This window comes from Contarinia nasturtii, unplaced genomic scaffold (genome assembly GCF_009176525.2).
Source record: "Contarinia nasturtii isolate CC-2019 unplaced genomic scaffold, AAFC_CNas_1.1 Cnas_scaffold_928, whole genome shotgun sequence".
Taxonomy (NCBI): domain Eukaryota; kingdom Metazoa; phylum Arthropoda; class Insecta; order Diptera; family Cecidomyiidae; genus Contarinia; species Contarinia nasturtii.
This window is the reverse complement of record NW_022198275.1, coordinates 1899515-1913315: the sequence shown is the minus strand read 5'-3', so window position 1 is coordinate 1913315 and position 13801 is coordinate 1899515. Positions and strand designations below refer to the sequence as shown.

Genomic DNA, 13801 nt, shown 5'->3' with positions numbered 1-13801 from the left:
TGACGACACATGAAAGATGTACTCTTCAGAAAAAAATGTAGTAAAATTATACGCAAAAAGCACGCCACATTTATGAGCATGTAATTTTATTTGTACATGAACATTAATTGCTGTAGGCTTATTGAAATGTGGTATATAATGTCAGTAGTGTGCAAAATGGCGGGAGTATTTCACCCGCCCACCCTTGAGCTTCGGAAAATTCTTCTGTTTTGCTAGTCTTTTCGAAAAGTGGAAATTTTTTTAAAAAATTTAAAGGGATTTTGTGGAGAATTTTCTTTGAAAATTGGTAGCGGTTTGTACACAGTGTAAATTACACTAGATAACATGGAATTTTTAAAATTACCACCTCATAGAAGTGTGACCAATGACCATGCACAATACTGATTTATATATAGATTTTTCACATTTCAGATTCATCATATTGAATTATTTATTTAAAAACTGAAGCCTCACCTTTTTTATTTGTAATAAATGTAAAAAATCTCACATCAACTTGACAGAGAACTTTGTATAATTACCATATTTTATGATTCATAATAATTACCGTATATATTATTTATTTTTGTACATCCGAATATCCAAGTATAATTGAATAAAAATCATAAAATCCACAAAAGTTAAAGGTTAATGAATAAGTTTACGATGTGTTGCCGTATCCGCCCATTAAGCGTGTGTATATGCCATAAAATCAACCAATTTAATTGTGTGATTTCTCAACATTGTAAACATTGTGAATATGATAGTTTTGATTGAGCATTATTTACATAATATTTTGTACACCTTTTTTACGGTTCAATGCGGAAAAGGTATTTAAGTGTTATTCTTATTTTTAGGAAGGGTGACCACGAATTCAAAATAAGTGATTTTCCATTTCAATTCGAGCCATAAGGGAGTTGATGATTTACTCTAGTTGGTTGCAATAGCATACAATATTGACGTGATATGTGAGTAATAATTTGTAAAAAATTGTAACAAGCAAAGTTAAGTAGAGAGTTGTGCTGCACAACTTGTGCAATAATATCCAAAAAGTGGTAGACGTGTTTATCTGCACCGTCATCGAGTTTCCAAATGTTTTAATGCTTGTTTCACCGGATTTTGTATGTGCCCTACACATTGTGGATTTGGTTAAATGTACTTGTTTTGTGTTCATGTTCTGTGGCGCAGCTAACGGAACGTCAATTTAAAACGCATCTCGATGGCTGTGGTCCGATTACGAAGCGCTGATGCCAATTTCAGGTTATGCCTGTGTAATGTTTGCATTTATATGCACAAGGGATAAATGTGTATACTTGACGGCGTTTGCAGGCGTTGAGAAAGAATGACGGATAAAAAAAACTCTCCGTATACACAACAAGTGCAAAGGCGTTGTCTAATTAGTTTAGTTTCGACGTGTTCATTCAACTACACACAGATACAAGCGCGCTCTCAACAAGCATGCAACGGTTGCAATTTTACTCTAGTTTTGGTAATATTATTTGGTTATTTTCTACTGATTTGCTGATGGGTTACTCTCAAACTGAATAAAATGTCTTCTGGCATTTTCGATCTTCAACGTACACATTTTCTGGAATAATGCAAACACAGCAACAACCCCAATTAATTACGCTGTCTTGCTGCGAGTATGTTTGTGTGTGTGTGGACTTCTCATCGCATTAAATGCGTCTGGCAAAAATTTGAATTGACGTTGTGCGAAATTTAACTGAAAGCAGCGCATCCACAGATTTGCATATTAACGTTGGTTTTGTTTCAGATGTTGTATCTCATTTTAGTACGCAATCTGAATTGGTATTCGGGTTTTCGATGGTGAAAACGATGGTAAGAAGAAGCGCTCATATTTACGCTGCAGCTCCAAACAAACTTCGCTTCGTTCTATCTTTTGTTTAAAACTCAAATAATTAGGATGGAAATTTATCAACACAAAAGTATACTGTAATTAATATCAAATAAATTTGCTGGCTTCCTCTCGTGTTACCGAATTATCGCGAACTGTCACATGCAGTTTGGTATATCGTTAATTTTCCACAGAAAACTAACTGGTTTCGCCATCGTTGGCAGACACGTATACACAGAATCACACTGCAAATGACCAATTTATGCATTCTACATGAGCAAAAGAGAATTTCACAATTTTGGTTTTTAAGTGCACAAACGATGCACAGTGCCACTTGCCACACAACCGTACCACATTCATTGGATTGAAAAATGTTGCATTTAAATGCGATCTCTCTCGCTCTCCCTCTCGCTCTCAATATGTCCTTGTTTCTCTTCTTCTTGCATTTTTTTTTTGTTTTAAGCTCATCGGCCCGAAACTTCACAGTATTAAATTATGTCTATACTTTGAAATTTGTTGAAGAGATAGAAGAGTGGCACGAGTGAAATTAACTTGTAGAAGGAAAGTTTTGCATAAATAAATCAAAGACTCGCTACTGTCTCAAAAGTTCAGAAATATCAACATTAATAATGATTATAATTAGTGAAAGCGCGTTTTGCTGACAATATTCACGCTTCCCGGTTTTTCGAATCTATTAGCTGAAGGGCGAAAAAAAACTTTGGACATTAAGGCGAATTAGAATTCATTTGCACTTTCAAGTGTCATTCAGTCAGTCGTTTTGAACCCAATCATAATGACAATGAAATTCTGACATTGTCTGCCGTGTTCGATTGAACAGAAAATACTCACCCAATGGCACAAAAATAAGCTCTAATTCAATTTGACTGAAATGGTTTTGAAGTGTATTTGGTATATATTTTCTTTTGTTGTTGTTATTGAAATGAATTTTAATTTGGAGGCTGATTTTTTGTCTTTGAAAATCAACGATGAGGAAACAACAGCATTTGAATGATTTTTGGGTGAATGCTGGAGAAATGAAATGAAAAAAAAAATAAATAGCCGAAGAACCAAAATTATTTTTCGATGCCTTTTGCAAAAAGAAAACGCATAAATTTTCCGCTTGACCTAACACTGAATGGACTTAATGGCTTTTTGACAAAAATGCGACCCTATTTTGATTCTGAACTCAATATGTACATGTGTGTGTTTTTCTCTGTGTGTATATTTGCAGAATCGAAACGATTTTCATTCAGATTATCTTGACTGCGCTGTATCGAACTGTATAAACGAAAAGAACTAGGCGAATAATTGCAATAATTCGGAAATTAAAGCCAAATAAATCGATTTAATCGCTTGTTTCCACTTTCTATATAGACATACAATCCATTTTTTTGCTTTTTCTTATGCCGTTTCACGTGCGCGCAGCGCGTGATTCAAACGATTTTCACCACTACGATTTGTCGGGATTTTGTGTATATTTCTGCGGCCAGTAATTTATAAAAGAAAAACAAACACAAAAAGAGAGGAGAAATGAGAAGAAGAGAGCAACACGAAACATTCGATTTGTTCCATTTGATTTTGGCAGCTGGTTTTTTGTAAATCGCCCAATACGGTTTCATTTGTGTGCACATTTTTCTCATCGCGTTTATTTTGCACGATTTTTTGCTCGTTTCTATCAAATAAATTCATCGAAACAAGTAAAACGAACCTCGACGGAGTGAGATGCAACGGTAGCGATGGCTGTGAATGAGCTTCTAGCACGTTGTACATGTATGTTTTGTGCGAAAAGACGTTATGTGAAAGGTCTATTCCGCTTCTCTTTCCTTTTTTATTTCGTTCAAACGAATAACGATGTTTCCTTCACTTGGATTTTTCATTGATGTTGAAAGTGAATCTACCGCACTGAACGGTAGCAGTCTCACCAATATTTTGTATGGCTATGAGATTATACAGAGTCTTTTGAACTATGTGTGTGTGTGTTTATATCGTTCAATAGGAGCAGAAGAAATCGAACCGGCGCCAAAACATTCAAAGAACGTACACCGACCAATTTTCAATTGATATAACTCAATCGGTATGTAGTAGTGATGCATGTAGGTTTTTGGGCAATATTCGAATTCGATTTGTGCAGATCCGCGTGCGCTCAAAGCACTCTCTCTCTTTTTTTGTCATTCTCTGGAAGTTTTGCCAATCCAATGAATACCCATTTTTATTTGTTCAGCTAAACAATGGTGCAATCAATAAATTAAAATTTGAATGAAAGCACATAATAGCGTTCCATTGATACATGTAATTTGGTTTTCGAATTTTTCGATCCGCATCGTCGATTATTTTTTTTCTCTCTCTTTCTCTGTATTTTTGCTTACAATTCTTGTTCTTGTTTCAATGTTTTTTTTTGTATCTCATGGGTTTGAATTCAAAACGAATTTTACTTTGGCATTTCCATAAAAATAGCCGATGCCAAATTCCAATTGTGTATCATTCTAGACACGGTACAGAACAGCCGATTTTCATCATCGGATGACCAACACCATAATGAATGCCAAACGACCAATTGCAACAACGTGGGCGACACAAAAAGTGACGATTCGCTTTCGTTCGTTTTTGTTATGTAAGCTGCTATTGTTCTGCTATACTTCTATCGAGATTGAAACTGTGCAGTTACTCATTAACAAGACAAGCGATAGATAAAATCGAAAGAGTGTCATTTTCGGAGCATAACAAATGCTAGCTGAACAAAAGCAGGTGGCCGATTCACAAAACCGTTATAGTAATGGAAATTGTGATACACGAAGAGAGAGAACGTGAGAGGTGGACACACGAAAAGAGAGAGGGATGGAGAATGAATATGAAAAGAAGGAAGAATGGGAAAACAAGAGGTGGAGAGCTAGAAGGTTGGAGATAGAATGGAATTAAAAAAAGCGATGGAATCTTTTATATGTAATTACGTGTGGCACGTGAATGTTGACGTGGTTATACAATGTCAAAAATCGGCTCAGCAAAGTGCAATCAGCGAAAATGATTTATGTCCTTCTTAAATAAAGTCATTCAGTTCAGTGGTGATATATATCTTCAACATTTTCAGAAGCTGAGTGTACATTTGCGTTTTATTGAGCGTTCGGACAAGCGAAAGAGAGAGAGAAAGAAAATGAATGATCGTAGTGAGTGAGGTTTTGCTATCGACAAGGCAAATTCAACGCACGCAATAAAGTGAATGGCATGACGGGTTAGCGCGGCTGAATAACTTTTTTTTAATCTAAATTGATAAATGGTCATGAAAACGCAAACTCTTCGAATATACAACTAAACAAAACCAAACCAGAATAGCGTACGCTTTATTATGGGGGTTGAAAATGGATATTTCGTTTCATTCATAATTGATGTTTGAAGCCCGTATATCTTTATTCGCGAGACACATAGAAAGCAAATCATTTTTTCTACTTATTTTTTGCTACCATCATCACATAACTAAAATAATCACGGTGAAAAGACTCTATATCACTCTCGGTTTTTTTTTCTGCTTTCTTTTCAAAGCCAAAAAAGTGACCGATGTCCTTTTGTTATAAACTACTTTCGCAAAGTCATTTGAATCACAGTATTCGTAGTTTGTTGCCGAGAGAGCGTCATTTCCTTTCTGTCTTGTTCGGCTTGGTCGAGAGTGATTTGTGTGTCAACGGCGCTTTGCAGAGCAGTAAAATTCACACTCATTGAATGCGACACAGCTGCGGGCAATTGCGGGACGTATATGAAAACCATGAAAAACGATCTGTGAAAAAGTCAGACGCAATTTCAGCGAATAACCACGTTCACGTTGACAGCCACGTTGTAATTATGTCATTACAATTTAAACAGTGCAATCAAATTAGACGTTGTCACAACGTAAAAGTATGATTTAATTAATTAAAACCGCAGAAAGATTGAAGGTTTATGTAGCCCTAGTGACACAGGAGTGGCAGAGCAAAAAAAATCCATTTAGCTCAAGCGCAAAAGTGAAGAAGGAAAGAGTGAGAAAATATATATATATATAAATGCCATCAAACGAATCACTGACATGTTAAAACCATTTCTTGTTTTCAATTTTTTTCCACCACACCACTCACTTTTTCTGTTATTATTGACACACGAAATTAAAAATATGAATGCAAAATGAAATGCTGTTCGTCTCAATCACAAAAAAAAAACAAATGAGAAATACATTTGCACTGCATTTGCTGTGTAACTGCTGTTACTTCTGCTGCTAATGTGCTAATGTTGTTGTTCAGTTTGTTTATGCTTATTGTTCTCTCGCTATAATTTTCGCGTTTATATTTTTCTTCTTTTCTTCTGATTTTTCCCTTTTCATGATTAAAAGCAACGTGACGCACACAATGCAATTTATGAAATTACTGCTTTGCAGCAATGCAGCTTTCCTACCTCTCGAAAAAAATAATAATACTCTCACATACGGCTCAGTTTTTTTGTGTACACTCTCATACACTTTGTTTGATTACTATTTGAAAGTGTGCAGCGTTAACGAGTTGAACGTTGGTAGAACAATGACGAACACAATAGTCACACTGGAATGAGAAAGTGAAATAGAGAAAGAAGTACGAGGGAAAAATATTGTTTTGTTTGTCGCCAACTTTTCAAAACATCACTCAGACCTCGAATAAAACATATACACATATATACATTTGGAATGCAGCATAAAGTTGTCGTTCTGGAACGTTGATTTTCCCAATACTATATTTCTCGGCATGTGTGTGTGTGTGTTTTCTCTTCCTAACCGACGATGGCACATCACGTAGATTTGTGCTTTCATTCCATGTAGGATTGAGCTAGTGTCGGTGACATAGTACGGAATGAGATTGTAAGTATTCTGTATGCATGTTTGCGAATATGTATCCGTATATATTTTAATTATAATTATAGCAAATTTTTTTTGCCATATATATTTTTTTTGTTTGCTCAGTGCTCATGGATTTGTTTGTATTTTGTGACCGGGATGTGTGCGCTCGTGTCATGGCTGTGTGCAAAACTTTTTTCTCTACTTTATCGCATTCGACCATGTGATAATTAATATTGTCACTTTAACCATATAAAAAATAACATAATGTGCGATGCACACCATATCATCGTGAAATCGTTGCGTTGAAAATTGGCATCGTAAATCCGAAGTAAGCAAAAGATATATATGGCTCGGTATAGCCGCTGCTGAGCTTAGTTGGCATTATAAATAGGTAATTTATGGATTAAATTAACATTAAGATGTGCATTCGCTCTGTCTCTCTTATTTTCAATCCTTCAAGCTACGTGCAAATTTAATGCAAACACCAAACAATTCGCTTTCTCTCATATTCACTAGACAAAACACATTGTTTTATTTCCGTCTTTTTTACATTTTAACGACTTTGAAAGCTATGCGTGTATGTTTGTGGAAAATCTGTGCACACTATTCATTCAACATATCCGGGAACCAAATCAGAAATTCATTTCAAAAGGAACGTTTCTAATGGAAAAATTACCATTTTGCATATTTTTTTTCTCATTACCACATAGACTTTAATCCGATCGACTGACCCTTTTCTATCTCTCTTTTTCTCTTTCTCTTTTCCATTGCATCTCTCTTTATCTATTTTTATCTCCATCTCTATCTCTACCTCAGTGACTAGCTCGATCTCTTCGTTGCATTGCACTGAGATTAGGTAAAGTAGAGTCGCAATTAGATTAATATAGTAACTAAGTGGAGAAAATTTAAGCTCGACCAAGCTCAGCATGAACCCATCATGGGAGATATATAAAGTCTTTTCAATGTGTGCAAAACGTTCACATAATACATTCGATTTACAAAAGGAATAGACGATAGTGGGAGAGAGAGAGAGAGAGAGAGAGAGAGAGAACACTGTGTCCATCAACCACAAACTGAATTCAACTTAATAACAATATTGTTTGAGATAACAAGTCATTGAAATTCATACACATACAGATATATACAAGTTTTATTTAGCAATTACAATGTTTCATCATCATTACATGTTTCATTAGGTTTTAATGACCATATGTTTAATGCAATTCATGCTGACGTAATTTGTTGTTATTGAATTTAGAATGCATATTTGATTCGTTTTGTGAATATGTGTGTCATGTGTTGTGTATTGTGTATGGATGTGAAAGAGTAAAGCTAAATCGTCAAGCACAAAATCCAAATGTGCACTGACACCGAGAGGCGAAAGTATCTCTTTAATCTAAAATCAGGCAACATTTTTCGCAAATTCATTTTATGAGCATATGCTATCCCATGCACCGCTACATCTTACAAAATTTCAGTCGAATGAACTCGAGACGTCGTTTATATCCTTATTTTCACATTAGAGTGCGCATCACAATCATGATTAAATGTGATTTATCACGATTATATCACCTTAATGAATTTTTATGTTTTGCAATATAAGCAACAAACGAACATAAACGTGTACAATGTTTGCGCGAATATGGTTCGATGAGCAGCCAAAACAAATCTTATTTGGTGCTTGTATTGCCATTTTAGTTTTTGATTCATCATCTTTTGCTCGTTTCTTCTCCTTTCTCGTCCATCTCTTCAATTCATGTATTACACATTCGTATAATAATAATAGTGTGGTCACGCTGATAAGTGGTGCACAACACAATAAAATTGCAACACAGAAAATACAAAATATTACCGTGCTGATGCTGAAAAGAATGGAAACAATGTCATAGAAACAAACAAAGCACATTAAATTGTACTGAATGAAATAGAACAAATGATGGGCTTCCTATTTACGTATTCGCCATTTGGTCTACTTCGCCTCGTTGCCTTTGGCTCGGAATTTGGTTCGGACTCGGATTTTATTGATTGTTGTTGCCACTGGTGCTACCATTTCACCAAACTATTCTATTACTATTCACTGCATGTTTTGCTAGTAGATTTGACATACACATAAAACTGGCTACACATACGTTTTTACCATGTTTGTACAAAGCACAGTGTTTACGCATCAATGTATGTATACCGCCCAATACAACCACTTCAAAATGTCGGCCTATAATTTTGCCACAGCCCGTATTAGTATATATTTTGAATGTGAATATGTTTTGCAAATGATAATAGCATTTGGGTGTATTCTGTTAGTGAATCGAACGTTTTACACAAATTGCTGTTTGAATCACATGATTTGTGCTAATGATCTGCGAAAACTTTCTAAATACATGATATTTTATTCGGGTCCATTCAAATTCAAACAGCCCAAACAGTTCGAAACCATTTTGATTTGAATAATCGACTAAAGTGTGAGTGTTTGTGTGGTCTTCGGAATGATTTTGTATTGTCGCTGTTGATTTTCTGAATAAATTTTAATAACGTTCGCGATGCGATTTGTTATTGTGTACGTGTATGCGGTCCATACGATATAATAATAATGCTTGAAGAAAACCAAATTCTTTGAATAATTCTTTGTATATTGAATGAATTCCAAAGCCCTCTTGAAAATTCAATTCAAACAATGTCGCACAATTTCTTATGTATCACTTGACAAAACGTTAACAAACGACAACAGTTCCATCATTATTATCATACGGATATTGTCGAAACGATGGTGAATGATTTACCATACAAAAAAAAAATCCGTTTTGTTGCACGAAAACCGTAAAATGAATTGGAAATTGGATTCGGGCGGGCGGGGAAATTAGTGTGTGGTTATAACAAAATTCCAATTTCTCTCATGCACAAACATACGTGTAGTATGGCCCAATATCAGACTTAAACAACATTTTCCGTCAAATTCGAGGCCCCGGAATTCATCGTGTTGTTAAATTTCGGATAACAAAGTTTTCGTCTTGTTGTTTCGTAGCGCACAGTCGAAAACCTAATTATGCATCAGTCTCTGCCATCCATAATGATTACAACGACAACGAAAAAGCACATATGGTTGATGATCTGTTTGAAGAAGAATATAATTTTTATTTCTACTTGGAGTTCTCTCTTTCCACAACCGCTCCCTTCGTACATATGGAATGTTATATTCAATATAATGGCATATCGTACCGGTACAGCCTTCTTGAAACAACAACATGTTCGTGGGTGTATAGGATCGAAACGCAAAAAATTGATTTAAATTATAAATGATTTAAATTATGTTTGAATTAGCTATTCGATGCTTACTTTCCATAAGCACAAAACTTCCGTGCATTGATGTCTTTTTTTTACTCTACTCCCAGCCACGATACGAACAGAAAAAAATCCATTTATCTATGCATGTTAGATTTGGTTTCAAGTTTTGAATTTTCCTTCGTAATCCGTGTGTGTGTGTGTGTGAGAGAGAGAGAAACGCTTTGGGCCTTACCGTTTTGTGTTCAGTGCGCTCAACACAAATTCTGAATCTATTTATTCAAATGACGTACTAGACATTTACTATTCACACTTGAAATTAACTCATACATCGAAATTCAAATTTGGATTATGTCCGTAAATATGATTATGCATAGAAACGAACATCGGCTTTGAAGCCGCCTGTAAAATGTTATAACACTGTCAATACAAAGGTTTAATCGTTTTCTTTTAATCCTTGGACACACAAAACCTATCCCCGATTACATTCGAGTATGATAGCATAATAAAGTGAAAATAATAGCCATTTATGGATATGGATGCTTATTTTTTTACATTTGAAATGATATAACAAACTTAAAAAAAATCAACTCACCAATATTGAGGCCGGGTAATCCGATAACTAGCAAAATAAATATCCTATAGGGGTTAATTGATGAACATTTTCCTGTGGTTATTGATAGTTTTGATTTGTATCGATTAGAATTCTCGTTAGGTTTTTGCTTTGATGATCCACAGCTATTCAGTTTCATAGCGCGTCGTTGGTTTGTATACTTTGAAAAGTATAAATTACATCGTTGACTCGTTGCTGGCGACATGATTTTTTTTATATCTATATTTTGTGGTTTTGTCAATTTTATGTTGTCTCTTTACGTTGCTCTCTATCTGTATCACGTTTCTGTTTAATGTATTTGTTGCAATCTTACAATTAGGCCATCATCACAAAGTCAAAGTTCAAAATAATTGGATGATTTTCTATCCGTATTTTCTCTGTGTGTTTGTTTCACACTCACACTCTTTATCACTTGCTTTATCCTTAACGCTTTCTTGGTGCACAATTCACCAGTTTTGCTTTTGTTGGTGCTTGTCTCTGCAATTCATTCACACATACAAACTAGCATCGGGCTAAAGATAGAATGCAAGTAGTTTACATTGAGGCAATCCACTGTATTGTGTACACACTTCAAAACAATTTTAATGAGATCGACTGTTCATGCCGCATTCATGGAATGTCGATTATGTGCTCAAAAGGCCAAAAATCACGTTCTCTTCACTTCAATATATTGCACCACACACCATTCACAAAGTCTTGGCTTTTGAATATTTGACGCTTTCAGTGAACTTGTTTCGCTCTTTCTCTCTATATCTATATCTGTATCTTTATCTATGTCTTTTACTTTTGAACACAAAACATTCATACACAATTGTATTGTTGAATCGTATGGAGTATATGTATTATCACAATTATGATGCTTTAAAGTTGATTCTTTCAAACCAGAGCATTTTGCTTGTTTGTTACAATAACAACAAAGAGTAAATTCAAGTGGATAAAAAACTGAAATCGGCACATATTCAGCTCACACAGATTCTGCTGGTTTTTTTTTTCTTTTCTGTTTTGTTCTGTGTCTTTTTATTTGTTCTCCTTGTTAAGAATTGTATGTATCACCTCGGGCATCCTTATAACCACACACACATATATATATGTATATGAAAACACAAACACATTCATACATATAAAGTACTTACAAACACTTTTGATTATTCTTGAGAGTTTTTCTTTTGCAATTTTTTTTTCAGTACACTAGCGTATATTTCTTTTTAGTGTAAAAGCCCACATGCATACACTTCGTATATCGTGTTTGAGATGGTTGCAGACTGTTTTTCTGCAAATGAAAAAATGTGAATGAGAGGGAAAAAATTGCTCTCTATTACGTAGACGCCCGTATGTAGCGCATAAATTATCGCCTTATTTCTGTGTTCGGCTCATTGTAATTAAATAGTTCAACAAACAGAAGTGCAAAATGTCATTTGTTCAGACTCCTTTCATCTCTCACACTCTCTTCGTTCGTCATTCACTTTGGCACCGTTTAGTTCAGATAAGTTTCAATGGATGGACCAGCATCGTAACAAACACACACACTCATAACGCGTTTATTATTAAATATTCGTGTGTTGTCGATGAGCAAAATTCACACCATTAAACGGTGCAGAACTTTTCACAGTACGGCTTTTATGCTCTTTCCTTTTTTTTTGTTTTTCGCTCTATTTATGTGTTTGTCTTTCACTTGCTGTCCACTGTTACTTTACATTTATACGATGACGACAATGCTGTATGCAGTCGCTTGCCAGCTACAATCGATGTCAACCAATATGCTACGGTGTTTAAGAAGCGCACATATAAATGTCCATTAACGAGCCGATTTATTTTTCGATTTTATTTGTGATGTCTTGTCTCTCCTTTACGTACAATGTGTGGTGTCGAGAATGTTCTGTCTGGAAGTGCTTTTGTTTTTCGGTGTTCGATGCTTTTACGTGTCGTAGATTCTGTTTGATATCGTTTCTTTTATAGTTCATTAACAACCATTAACGACGAAATGCCAAGACACGCACATTCACAAAACGGAAATCGATTTAACGTGGCAAATGCGAGAGAAAGAGAAACAATCGCACCGAAACTTCGAACGGAAAGACGAATAAGATGTAGACTGGCAACGGCAACAATTTTTCTTTGCTCTTTGAATGACCATATACTTTCTTTACGGTACACAATTATACATTATTTTATGGACGCACTAACACAACTTTTTTATTTACAATTAGACAAAATGCGTAAAACTCGTCGTTTCTTCATCGGCCTTGTCTATCTTTATTGTAATGCTTTTTGCTGTGCTATGGCTTTGGTGTCAGCCTCCTTATGTTCACTTTTATGCTTATTCTTGTGTTGTCTATTGTACGTTGATGTTGTCGTTTGCTCTTGTTATTCTCGTCGTCTTCGTTGTCGACGCACAACGTCTTCCCAACCACTGAATTCCCTCGGTGCAAATTAATACATTTAGCTTACGGCCACACTTATACTTATACTTATAGACATATAGAAGTAATGCACACATCCATTCAGCGACCAAAGTTTTCCTCTTGAGTTTTCATAAAGAATGAAGATGAACTGGAAATCCGAAGTTTTTGCGTATGGAACAACGACTAGTTTGGTTTTATGGCACACAAATGCGCGCTCATCGCTCGCAATTCAACATTGAGAGAACATCAAATCAAATAACGAAACACAAAGTACATACGTTTTTATTCATGTTATATGCATAGCTTCCGGTTCATGTAATTAAAATATATTCAGCGTTTAGTGGCAATAGCGCCCGAATGAACCACACTCACAGAAGCAGCAGGAGTGCGAACAAAAATGTGAATAAGAACAGTATTGGTAAGTACTAATTCTAAAGTTTTTTTCTCTTCTCTCTACCTCTATCTCTCTTGGCTTGTGTATGAGTACTTCTGCTGGGAGTAAAAAAATTCTTATTTCTTAATGTTGTTGTTGTTTTTTTGATATATCTCTTTCTTGTTTCGCCAGCTTTTGTCTACAATGAATATATGTGGCGTTGAAAGTGTATCATGATCTGCTCGTTTGTAACGGCATTGAGAACTAGTAACATTTTAGAGTTTCATAAGTTGTTTTCTCTTTATCGCGGTTGTTGTGTATGTACATTGCACTCATACATTCTTGCTTTCTCTCTGGTGTAAACGGAATTTTTCATCAGCTTCTTTTGTATTCAACTAACAGAGCAGCACCTGCGGAGATATAGTGAAACGAAATAGAAGGTTCAGAGAACGTGAACTTAAATTGTTTATATTTAAAA

The 13801-nt window shown here is 35.2% G+C and overlaps 1 protein-coding gene across 2 annotated transcripts in view; it reads right to left on the bottom strand.

Moving 5' to 3' along the window:
- The window catches only part of LOC116342847, an 82546-nt gene that overhangs the window by 64959 nt on the left and 3786 nt on the right, over positions 1–13801 (bottom strand). For both annotated transcript variants that reach the window (XM_031770618.1, XM_031770619.1), the window contains one exon: positions 10531–13733. In XM_031770618.1, coding sequence (XP_031626478.1) covers positions 10531–10753 — 223 coding nt within the window. In that variant the 5' untranslated portion in view covers positions 10754–13733. The remainder of the gene's footprint in view (positions 1–10530; positions 13734–13801) is intronic.